Genomic DNA, 12,819 nt, shown 5'->3' with positions numbered 1-12,819 from the left:
GCTTTTTGTTCACCCTGCCTCCGAAAAATCAGAATAGAAAGCAATCAAAAAATGTCATGTACACAAAAATGGTACCAATAAAAACGTCAACTCGTCCCGCAAAAAAAACAGGCAGTCAAATTACTCTGTCGGCTGAAATATACGAAAATTATAGCTCTCAAAATATGGCAATGCATACAAAAAAAATATTTTTTTTTTGTAATAAAAAGTGTCTTTTAGTGCCGGACAACAGCCAAACATAAAAACCGATATAAATTTGGTATCGCTGTAATCGCACTGACTCGAAGAATAAAATCATAATCACTAGGGATGAGCGAATAGCTTCGGATAACTCCTTATAACTCCGAAAAGCTGCATTGGGAACCGGATACCAGGAGCGCTCCCGATAATCAGCTGTTAAGCACCACATGCATGGAGAGCCCAACAAACAGGCTCTCCACATGTATGTGTAGTGACTGTCACACACCCGCGACACATGCAGCTGTGGAGCCAAACAGCTTATCGGGAGCGCTCTAGGTATCCGGGTTCACGATGCATGTATTCGAATAAGGAGTTTTCCTAAGCTATTCGCTCATCCCTACTAATCACTTAAACCACATGAGGAACTGCCGAAAAAAATAAAACAAAACAATTCTTCACATACTATCGATTTTTAAATTTTGTCTCCCAAAGATCGCAGTAAGGCTCAGCGCACATTTATCCTGAGCTCTAAGCGAAGCGTTTACTCCGGGGTTTCCACGTAAATCTCCGAATTATGCGATTCCCCAGGCGGAAGTTTCCCTATAATTAGGCAGATGGAGGGACAGTGGATGCAGTCTGCGCTGTGATCTGTGTCTGTCTTTTTACATGTTAAATGGAAGAGAAAACTGTGTAGAACAGGCACCAAACATCCATAATAACACAACGAATACAAGAGTATATCATAAAAAATTAAAAGAACACTTATTGATACCAAACACATACATTTGCATGACCTCTGAATAGACAACGCTGAACAGAGGCCAGATTAAGTTCAGAGTAACGCTGCTGTCTCATTATAGTGAATGGATTTCTTGGAGGTTTCATCTGAAACACGTCACTATGAGTTTTAGATGAAAACCCCGATGTAAGTGCTCAGTATAGAGAGCAGGATAAAGCTGATCCAAAATGTTAAAGTTAAATGTTGCCAACAATAGCTTAAAATCAATCGACAAAAAAAAAAAAAAGAAAAAAAAACAAGTCCCAATCAGGTCAATCATCTGTTAAAGGGAATCTGTCACCCCATTTTTCGAGTATCAGCTGCCGGCACCGCCATCGGGGACTTATCTACAGCATTCTGTAATACTCACCCAGGGGCGGTCCGGGTCCGGTTTTGGTCCGATGGGTGTCGCGGTCCAGGGCTTCCCATCTTTTAACGGTGACGTCCTCTTCTTTGCTGCCTGTCGTAGCTCCTGCACAGGCGCACTGCTCTACCCTGTTGAGGGCAGACCAGAGTTATGCAGTGCACAGGCGCCGGGAGAGGTACAGCGCCTGCACACTGCAGTATTCTGCTCTGCCCTCAACAGGGCAGAGCAGTGTGCCTGCGCAGGAGCCACGACAGGCAGCAAAGAAGAGGACGTCACCGTTAGAAGATGGGAGGCGCCAGACCGCAACACCCATCGGACCAAGACCGGACCGCCCCCCGGTGAGTATAACACATTTTTCTTATCTTTCAGGTTACATCGGGGGCTTATCTAAAACATTACAGAATGCTGTAGATAATCCCCTGATGGCGGTGCCGGCAGCCGATACTCGAATAATGGGGTGACAGATTCCCTTTAAAGGAAATATAGTGGGATTCCACTTTACTGGTAATGCAAAAGGCTCTGGAAAAGCGCTATGGGGGTCCTCGGCCTCCAAAAGAAATTCAGAGAATTCTGAGCTCCCAAATCAAAATGCCCACCATCCCAGTGTTCCTAAACCACATTTAATGTCCACATGTTTGGTGGGGGTATACAGTAATTTCCAAGATGGGGTCAACTTGAGGGCAGTATTCTGCTCTTCTAGCACTGAGGAACTTTGTATATGAAGGCTGCAAACTATTCTAGGAAAATCTGTGCTCCAGGAGGCAAATTGCACACCGTCGCTCACAAGTTTCACAGCATGGCCAAGCAGTACTGTACAGCCACATATGGGGTATTTCCATGATCAGCAGAAATTATGACAAATTTTGGTGCCATTTTTGCACACATCCAAGTAAGAAAATATAAAATCTGGGGCTAAAGCAATATTTCTTGTAAAAATGTATTTTTTCTGCACTGCCCAATGATATAAAATTATGTGACACACCTGTGGTGTCAGTATGGTCATTGCACGCGTAGATGAATTCATTGAGAAGTGTAGTTTGTAAAACAAAGTTACTTATGGGGGAAGAAGGGGGAGGCTCTGCTGTGCTGGCACCTCAGGGGCTCTCCCTGTGGGTCAATGCAACTGTAAACCATAACAATAAAATCTGCACTATAACATGGCGCTCCTTCCCTTCTGAGCTTTGCATTGTGTCTGAAAAGTAGTTCCCGATAACATGTAGGGTATTGGCGAATTCAGGAGAAATTTTTACAACAAACTGTCATATCCATTTTTCCATATTAGCCATGAGAGAAAATAAAGATTTGAGGCTAGAACAAGATTTTAGAGGTACAAATGTAATAATTCTTTCTTCAACATCAATGATGTAAATTTCTGGAGCACATGTGGTGTCAAAATGCACACTGCACACGTAAATTAATTAATTGGGGGTGGAGGTATATAGTTTGTAAAATGAGGTCTCTTACGGAGAGGGTTCAGCTGCTCTGGAACCCCATTGGTTCTACCAATGTAACATGGCACCAGCAAACCATTACAGCAAAATCTAAACTCCAACATGGCGCTTCTTCCTTTCTGTTCTTTGTATTGTGCCTCAAAAGTAGTTTTCGACCACATATGGGGTACTGGCACACACAGGATAAATTGTGCGGCGCATTTTCTCCTGTTATCCTTGCGAAAATAAAAGAAAATGGGGCTAAAAGAACATTATTGTGGGGGAAATTCCTTGAGGGGTGTAGTTTTTAAAGTTGGGTAAATAGTGGGAGGTCCAACGTATGGGATATCTGCGTACTCAGGAGAAATTGAACAACAATTTATACAACAAATTTTGGGGTCCATTTTCTCCGGTTAGCTTTGTGAAAATAAAAAAATTGGTACTAAATTTGTGAAAATAGTAAAGTGGTCATTTTTTCCTTCCACATTGAATTAATTCCTGTGAAGCACCTGAAGGGTTAATAAACTTCTTGAATGTGGTTTTAAGCACCTTGAGGGGGAGCAGAGTTTTTAGAATGGTGTCACTTTTGGGTACTTTCAGCCATATAGACCCCAAAGCCACTTTAAAAAATGCTTTTGTTAATTTTGTTGGAAAAATTAGAAATTGCTGATCAACTTTTAACCCTTTTAACTTACTAACAAAAGTAAAATAAAGTCTCAAAATTGGGCTGATATAAAGTAGACATGTGGGAAATGTTATTTATTAACCCCTTTCCTACATTAGACATACTATTGCGTCCATGTGACCTGGGACCCAAGTCCCAAGGACGGAATAGTACGTCTAGCGCGATCAGCGGCGCTCACGGGGGGAGCACCACTGATCGCAGCTGGGTGTCAGCTGATCATCACAGCTGACACCCGGCACACTGCGATCAAACATGGTCACAGTGTACCAGCGGCATAGGAGAGAAGCGCGCAGTGAGGGGGCTCCCTCCGTGCTTCCCTGAGACCCCCGAAACAGCACGATGTGCTGCGCTGCTCCAGGGGCCTCCTTCCCTGCAGGTCCCCGGATCCAATATGGCGGCGGGGACCTTCGGGGGCCTGCAGGGAGCCGGCTTTCAGCTGACAGCGATCTGTCACGACAGTGATGTTCCCCCCTGGGACAATATAATAAAGTTTAAATAAAAAAAAAAAAAGTGTAAAAATAATTTATAAGAAAAAAATAAAATAAAAAAAAAAAAAAAAATCTCTAAATAAATTTTAAAAAAATTCCCTAATAAGTTCATTTTTTGAAAAAAAACAAAAAAAAAACCAATAAAAGTACACATATTTGGTATTGCCGCGTCCTTAACGACCCGCCCTATAAAACTGTCCCACTAGTTAACCCCTTTATTGAACCTCTTAAAAAATAAAAAACGAAGCAAAAAATAATGCTTTATCATCATACCACCAAACAAAAAGTGCAATAACGCGCGATCAAAAAGACGGATATAAATAACCATGGTACCGATGAAAACGAGCCACTACACAGTGTCATCAGCGAAAAAATAAAAAAGTTATAGCTCGCAGGATAAAGCGATGCAAAAATAATTATTTTTTATATAAAATTGTTTTCATTGCATAAAAGTGCCAAAACATAAAAAGACATAAATGAGGTATCGCTGCAATCGTACTGACCCGAAGAATAAAAACGCTTTATCAATTTTACCACACGTGGAACGGTGTAAACGCACCCCCCAAAAGAAATTCTTGAAACGCTGATTTTTGTTCATTCTGCGTCCCAAAAATCGGAATAAAAAGCGATCAAAAAAATGTCACACGCCCGAAAATAGTATCAATAAAAACGTCAACTCGTCCGCAAAAAATAAGACCTCACATGACTCGGTGGGTCAAAATATGGAAAAATTATAGCTCTCAATATGTGGTGATGCAAAAACTATTTTTACAATAAAAAGCGTCTTTTAGCGTGCGACAGCTGCCAAACGTAAAAACCCGCCATAAATAGTAAATCAAACCCATTTTCATTTTCCCATTAGGGCTAGGGGTTAGGGTTGGAGTTAGAATTGGGGGGGTTTCCACTGTTTTGGCACATCAGGGGCTTTCCAAACACGACATGGCGTCCGATCTCAATTCCAGCCAAAAAAGTCAAATGGCGCCGCTTCCCTTCCGAGCTCTGCCATGCACCCAAATAGTGGTTACCCCCACATATGGGGTATCAGTGTACTCAGGACAAATTGCACAATAACTTTTGGGGTCCTGTTACTCTTGGGAAAATAAAAATTGGGGGTGAAGAGATCATTTTTGTGGAAAAAATATGATTTTTTAATTTTACGGCTGTATGTTATAAACTTCTGTGAAGCCCTTGGGGGTTCAAAGTCCTCACCACATATCTAGATAAGTTCCTTGGGGGGGTCTAGTTTCCAAAATGGGGTCACTTGTGGGGTGTTTCCACTGTTTAAGCACATCAGGAGCTCTCCAAACTTGACATGGCATCCGATCTGAATTCCAGCCAATTTTGCAGTGAAAAAGTCAAACAGCGCTCCTTCCCTTCCGAGCTCTGCCATGCGCCCACACAGAGGTTCCCCCCACATATCAGGTATCGGCGTACCCTTGGTAAAATTAAAAAAAAAAAAAAAAAAAAATTCAGGTTCAATTTTTTTGACATTCAAAAAATTCCTGTGAAGCACCTGAAGGGTTAATAAACTTCTTGAATCTGGTTTTAAGCACCTTGATAGGTGCAGTTTTCAGAATGGTGTCACTTTTGGATATTTTCTATCATATAGACCCCTCAAAGTGACTTCAAATGTGATGTGGTCCCTAAAAATAAAATGGTGCTGTAAAAATGAGAAATTGCTGGGCAACTTTTAACCCTTATAACTTCCTAACTAAAAAAAAATGTTGGTTCCCAAATTGTGCTGATGTAAAGTAAACATGTGGGAAATGTTACTTATTAAGTTTTCTGAGTGGCATATCTCTGTGATTTAAGAGCATAAAAATTCAAAGTTGGAAAATTGCCAAATTTTCGCCAAATTTCCATTTTTTTCACAAATAAACGCAAATTATATCAATGAAATTTTACCACTAACATGAAGTACAATATGTCACGAGAAAACAATGTCAGAATCACTGGGATCCATGGAAGCGTTCCAGAGTTATTACCTCATAAAGGGACAGGGGTCAGAATTGTAAAAATTGGCCCGGGCATTTATGTGACATAACTTAAGAGCATAAAAATTAAAAGTATGAAAATTGTGAAATATTCAAAATTTTTGCCAAATTTCACAAATAAACGCAAGTTATGTTGAACAAATTTTACCGCCATCATGAAGTACACTGTCATGAAAAAAAAAAAATCTCAGAATCAGTAGGATCTGTTGACGCGTTCCAGAGGTATTACCTCAAAGTGACACTGGTCAGATTTAAAAAAAAAAATGCATTATGCGTAAACCTTCATATGTGGAATTTACATAGAGTGCAAAAGAACTATATGCTTGAGTAGGAGTAAAAAATAAATGTACTCACTGAAGACTCACTGTCGCGGATAAGAAAGTCTCCATCCACACCCCTTTCATTCAGGGCACATTCAGCTTGATGTCTTGTCACACCTCCATAGTACCATCCTTTCCCAGCGAAGCGACCTGTACATGCAGGACCAGTATAGCTTATTTGGTGAACATGAGGACTATTTATGGAAGGACCATCATTTAAAATGACAACATAGTTTTTGGGAACAAGACCAATCTGTCCACTGGAATTTTTACATTTCCACCATTCAGGGTCGTTTTCAGGCTTTTCAATGACTTCCATGATTTCTCCTTTCTCAAAGTTTAGCTCTTCTTCTGTTACCGAACTAAAGGGGTATAGTGTCTGCACAACATGGAGAACTTTAGTGTTCTGTCCATTGCTAATGGAGGCTCCTTTTCTCAAACTGAGAAAACTAGGGGAATCCGCAGTTGCTTCATCAACTTCTTCTACGACATAATTTGATGGAAACCACCCAACCTGTCCATTGTGTGTTCCACGCCACCAGCCATCACTGCACTTTTCCATAACAATCACTCGTGAACCCTTCACAAGGGACAGTTCATCATCTCTCTCGGCGGCATATGCAAACTTTACATATGCTGGAATGTTTAAGTCATAGATCCTATCTGAATTTGTACCATTGGAAGAATATTCTGCATCAGTGCTTGGAGTTGGTGAGGCATCTCGAGTGCTATTCTTTCTCTTGGTCTTCCCAAGACCTGAAAATAAGAAAGAAAACACAAGTAAACAACAACCATATGCAAACAATGAATAGAAATCCATCCCATCGGTAACTATTAACATTCTCATAGATCATCAAATGGGGATTAATAGACCTATTACATCTCCATCTTGCCAGTAGGAAAGGTTGTAGAGTTCAAGGAAAAAGCAAAAAAAAATAATTCTAAACAGAGACATCATAATAAATAGATTGCTGAATTACCGCTTGATGCATGTTGGGTGATGAGAGGGCTGTATTATGGGGTTCTTTTTGCTATATACACTGTATATTATATAATTTCTATAAAACTTTAACCCCTTCCAGACAGGGCTGTGGAGTCGGAGTCGGAGTCGTGGAGTCGGAGTCGGTGCTCATTTTGGTGGAGTCGGAGTCGGAGTTGGTATAAAATGGACCGACTCCTAAAATATATAATAAATTGGGTACAGTAATTCAATGCAGGATGTGCTGAATATTTTTTCATAGGAGTTTGGGAAAGTTATGAAATGTCCTATAAATGGCTGTTATATTCCTGATCTAAGGCTACATTCACACACAGCGTTTTTCCTGTGTTTTTTGAGGATACGTTTTTCAGCTGCAAAAGCAGATCAGCTTTTTAAAAAACTGCATCACCTGAAAGGTTTTTGAGCTCATAGATAATGTTTTCAATAGCAAAAGCAGATTAGAAATCTGCTCTATCTATATATCCATTTATCCATATCTGTCTATCCATATCGTATCTGTACCAAAAAGAATGAAAACCGGGTAGTACACCAATATATATTCTGTTCTATCTAAATATCTTGATTATTGGATCATAAAAATGATTAAATGTCTGAGGTTCACATTGTACTACAATAAATTTTTCACTTAAATATAAGCAATATGTGTGGGAGTCGGAGTCGGAGTCGTGGAGTCGGAGTTGGAGTCGGTGTAAGGGAAATTGAGGAGTCGGAGTCGGAGTCGCAGGTTTGGCTTACCGACTCCACAGCCCTGCTTCCAGATGTCCACCATACATATACAGTGCAAGTCAGCAACACGTGTAAGGAGCGGGTTCACAGTGTGACAACGACCCATACCCAGCAGGTAATTGCTGACACACAGCCTTTACCTGCCGCCTCTAACAGCAGAGAGTAAAGTGGAGCCCGCGACTGTTAACCTGTTTAAATTAAACTCTGACCGACATTAACAGCACACCCGCATGGGGGCTCATCATTTTATGTGTCCACTGGCCCTCATGAAGCCATCGCACAGAGCCGATGAATTGCTATGACAGCCGAGGTCTGTTGAACACCTCTGTACTTGTCATCATGCAGCTCCCTTGAAACACAAGCCTGTAGCTGGGCTTCAAAGGAGACTGAGTTTTACTATACAGTGCCGGCAAAACAATCTTTACAAGTTAAACTAAACCCTAAAAATCTTAACATACAAGTGTTTTATTGTGGATATTTCATTACAATTAGTATTTCGGCATTAATTAGTATTTACATTTTCTTAAGCCAGTTTTGCTATAAGACCGTTTTTGATTATCTCCCCCATTGTGTGCACTTTTAACAAGTGAAATCAGGATGCCAATTTCACATGTAAAGTTTTCTTTTGCCGCACAAGTGTGAAGATTTCTTTTGCCGGCACTGTATATGCAGCAATATTGTGGTATTCAGGTGTATAGTACAAGTGATCAGTCAACTGGAGGTTAAAGACCCCTAAGGGAACTAATATAACTACCCCCCTTCTGTCACGCAAGTGGCATCGCTACGTCCAGAAATGTCTGATCTATTAAAACAAGCAACTAAAATTAGTAAACAGAAAATAGATTTAAAACAGCCAAAATTGTGGGTTTTTTTATTGGCCACTGCCATACTGCAAATAATGCAGTAAGAATTAAGAAGCAATCAAAATGTTAGATATATTCCAAAATAGTATCAATAAAATCACTGGTTCACCCCACAAAAAAAAAAAAAAAAAAAATATAACAGCCCCCGCACAGCTCTGTAGTCCGAAAAATGAAAACAATATGGATCTTGGAAAATAGCGAAAATGTAAAAAAAAAAAAAAAAAAGACAAGCCCACATAAGTCTATGTGGACAGAAAACTAAAGAAAAAAATAAAGTTATGGCTCTTGGAAGAAGGGGGAAGGGAAAAAGAATTTGGAAATTGGCCATGTCGGGAAGGGGTTAATGGCATTTCTGATTTTAAAAAAATACATTCATAAATACCTTTACTTCGCAACAGATGCTTATATTCTCTTGTGGGTAATAATTGTTGCAACTGACCCGATGCACAGTCAGGATTGTGCAGCTTGAGACTTGCAGGGGTAAGGGTCCCGTTACATTTAGCGATGCACCAGCGATCCCAACTATACGACCCGGTCAGGATCGCTGGTGCATCGCTAAATGGTCACTAGTGAGCTGCCAAACAGGCAGATCTCACTAGCAACGTAGCAGCGGTCGGTACTAACCTGTCAGACGCAGCGATGAAGACGTCCTCCCGCCCGCGTCCACGCGTCACTCATCGGCGCCAGCAGGAAGCCGCCGACGAGAAACGGCCCAGGCCGTTCTCGCGCGATCAGCGATAGCCAGCGGGGGAGCCGGTCGGAGGTAAGTGTCACATATAGCGATATCACTAGCAATATCGCTGCTGCATCACAAAATCGGTGACACTTTAGCGATGTTGCTAGCGATATCGCTATGTGTGAAGCCCCCCTTAACCCAAACCACAGTAGCAGGATTGTGAAACACCTCAAAATAGCCTCAATCAGCTGCTGATGCTGTAGCCATTGTAGGCGTCACCAAAATACTTTCAGGCAGACTGAGGACCATATACCATATTTAGTCATACCTTCAAGACACCATTTGTCATCTGATTCATAGGGGGTCAAAAAAGCAATGTTATCAGAAGCACATCTACCTATGTACAATGTATGAGGTCTCAATACTCCTTCTGCCCAAATAGTTTGAATTGGCCCATGTAAGATGGGCTTAAGCGCCAATCAAGTTATTGCAGCATGTTTTGGCACACAGTATTTAAAAGCATACCTTTCTGATTTTGTATTAACTGTACTGACTTAAAGCTAACAATGAAGCTGCAATGAAATCAAATTCCCTGTAATCTTTTGGAACATTAAAGCTCTCCATACACAGTAGACCAGCATTGGCTGATCCGGCCAAATCGATGGTTTGGCTGACAGTTAACATATTTGGGGACCCCGAATAGCTTATTGGCAGGTCAGCTAAGGATCTAGCATTTCCAATTTCGCATGGATGATCATGTCCCTTTCCCCGAGATAAGTAGACACCAAAAATATGGGGTGGCGGTGGCTCTCAAAGAAAATACAGGAGTGCTCGGCAGAGTGAGCACACCTGCGTATGGGAGAGGTGGCCCATCCATCGTTTTGTCTAAGGTATATAGGGGAGGCTTAACAACAGGGCTGTGGGAGTCAGTAAGCCTAACCCCAGACTCCTCAATTTCAAGTGCAGCACAGACTCATCTCAACTAAAAGCCGAGATCCTTAGATCAGGAACAGAACAAACATTTAAAGGACATGTCATAAAGTTCCCAAATTCTTATGACAACATTTACAGCACATCCTGCATTGCACTACTGCACCCAATGTATTATATATTTTAAGAGTTGGAGTGGGTCCATTTTATACCAAACCCAGCAAAATTGTCACCGACTCCGACTCCACAGCCCTACTTAACAGGACAGACATTTTCACATTGTACAAGCAGAAGTTTACAATTTGACATGGAAAATACTAATTCTAACATCATGTCACAAGATACAGTGGGGAAAAAAGTATTTAGTCAGCCACCAATTGTGCAAGTTCTCCCACTTAAAAAGATGAGAGAGGCCTGTAATTGGCCTCATAGGTAGACCACAACTATGAGAGTCAAAATGAGAAAACAAATCCAGAAAATCACCTTGTCTGATTTGGCAAGATTTACTTTTCAAATTATGGCGGAAAATAAGTATTTGGTCACCTAAAAACATGCAAGATTTCTGGCTCTCACAGACGTGTAACAATTTTTTTTTTTAAGAGGCTCCTCTGTCCTCCACTCATCTGTAGTGATGACACCTGTTTGAACTTGTTATCACTATAAAAGACACCTGTCCACAACCTCAAACAGTAACACTCCAAAATCCACAATGGTGAAGACCAAAGAGCTGTCGAAGGACACCAGAAACAAAATTGTAGCCCTGCACCAGGCTGGGAAGACTGAATCTGCAATAGCAAGCAGCTTGGTGTGATGAAATCAACTGTGGAAGAAATAATAAGAAAATGGAAGACATACAAGACCACTGATAATCTCCCTCAATCTAGGGCTCCATGGAAGATCTCACCCCGTGGGATCAAAATGATCACAACGGTGAGCAAAACTCCCCGAACCCCACGGGGGGGACCTAATGAATGACCTGCATAGAGCTGGGACCACTATAACAAAGGCTACTATCAGTAACACACTATGCTGCCAGTGACTCAGATCCTGCAGTGCCAGACGTGTCCCCCTGCTTAAGCCAGTACATGTCAGGGCCCGTCTGAAGTTTGCTAGAGACCATTTGGGTTATCCAGAAGAGTATTGGGAGAATGTCGACTGTAGTAGAAACAAATCTCGTTGTGTTTGGAGGAGACAGAAAGCTGAGTTGCATCCAAAGAACACCATACCAACTGTGAAGCACGGGGGTGGCAACATGATGCTTTGCTGCTGTTTCTCTGCAAAGGGACCAGGACGACTGATTCGTGTACAAGAAAAAATGAATGGGGCCATGTATCGTGAGATTTTGAGTGCAAACCTCCTTCCATCAACAATGGCATTAAAGATGAAATGTGGATGGGTCTTTCAGCATGATAATGATCCCAAGCACACAGTCAGGGTAACAAAGGAGTGGCTTCGTAAGAAGCATATGAAGGTCCTGGAGTGGCCTAGCCAGGCTAACAGATCTCAACCCCAGAAGAAAACCTTTAGAGGGATTTGAAAGTCCGTGCAGCCCAGCAACAGGCCCAAAACATCACTGCTCTAGAGGAGATCTGCAAGGAGGAATGGGCCAACATACCACCAACAGTGTGTGCCAACCTTGTGAAGGCTTACAGAAAACATTTTACCTCTCTCATTGCCAACAAAGGATATATAACAAAATATAGAGATGAACTTTTGTTAATGACCAAATACTGATTTTCCACCATAATTTGAAAAATAAATCTTGCCAAATCAGACAAGGTGATTTTCTGGATTTGTTTTCTCATTTTGACTCTCATAGTGGTGGTCTACTTATGTCAATTATAGGCCTCTCATCTTTTTAAGTGGGAGAACTTGCACAATTGGTGGCTGACTAAATACTTTTTTTCCCCACTGTATACCATTTTATTGCATACAAGTACAGCTACGAATGTTCAAATCCATGAACACAGCCTGACAGTTGTTTTTATATTAAAGGCAATCTATCAACAGGTTTTTAACACCTCGCCATAGAGCTGCATAATGTAGAGACCCTGATTCCAGCGATGCATCACTTACTGGGCTGCTTGCTGTAGGTTTTGATAAAATCACTGTTCTAGCAGCAGGAGATCTGATCTAATAATAATGTTCTGATTATAGAAACTTTATTCAGCTGATGTATTGTGAAGACTAGATATGTGTGTACCTCTTGGGATTGCTAGCTGGCTTTCCTTGTCTACGTATAAATAAAGGTGTCATCCTTTTTACAGGTAACTAGATAAGGAATGCTGATGGTCAAGCATACGATTAACATGTGTACTATTTAGTAAACCTTGTATTTTACTCTCCTCATTTCTTTAACTATTTAAACTCAAAGAATTTGTA

The 12,819-nt window shown here is 41.1% G+C and overlaps 1 protein-coding gene across 4 annotated transcripts in view; it reads right to left on the bottom strand.

Annotated features, from left to right (window-relative positions):
- The window catches only part of NCK2 (NCK adaptor protein 2), an 89,961-nt gene that overhangs the window by 40,352 nt on the left and 36,790 nt on the right, over positions 1-12,819 (bottom strand). For all 4 annotated transcript variants that reach the window (XR_012234971.1, XM_073590475.1, XM_073590476.1 and 1 more), the window contains one exon: positions 6,277-6,998. Coding sequence is in view for 3 of the 4 variants with exons in the window: in XM_073590475.1 (XP_073446576.1) it covers positions 6,277-6,998 (722 nt within the window). In the remaining variant the exon portion in view is untranslated. The remainder of the gene's footprint in view (positions 1-6,276; positions 6,999-12,819) is intronic.

Source organism: Dendrobates tinctorius, unplaced genomic scaffold, assembly GCF_039654945.1.
Source record: "Dendrobates tinctorius isolate UK_male_01 unplaced genomic scaffold, ASM3965494v1 ptg000117l, whole genome shotgun sequence".
Taxonomy (NCBI): Eukaryota; Metazoa; Chordata; class Amphibia; order Anura; family Dendrobatidae; genus Dendrobates; species Dendrobates tinctorius.
This window is presented reverse-complemented; position numbering and strand designations above follow the sequence as displayed.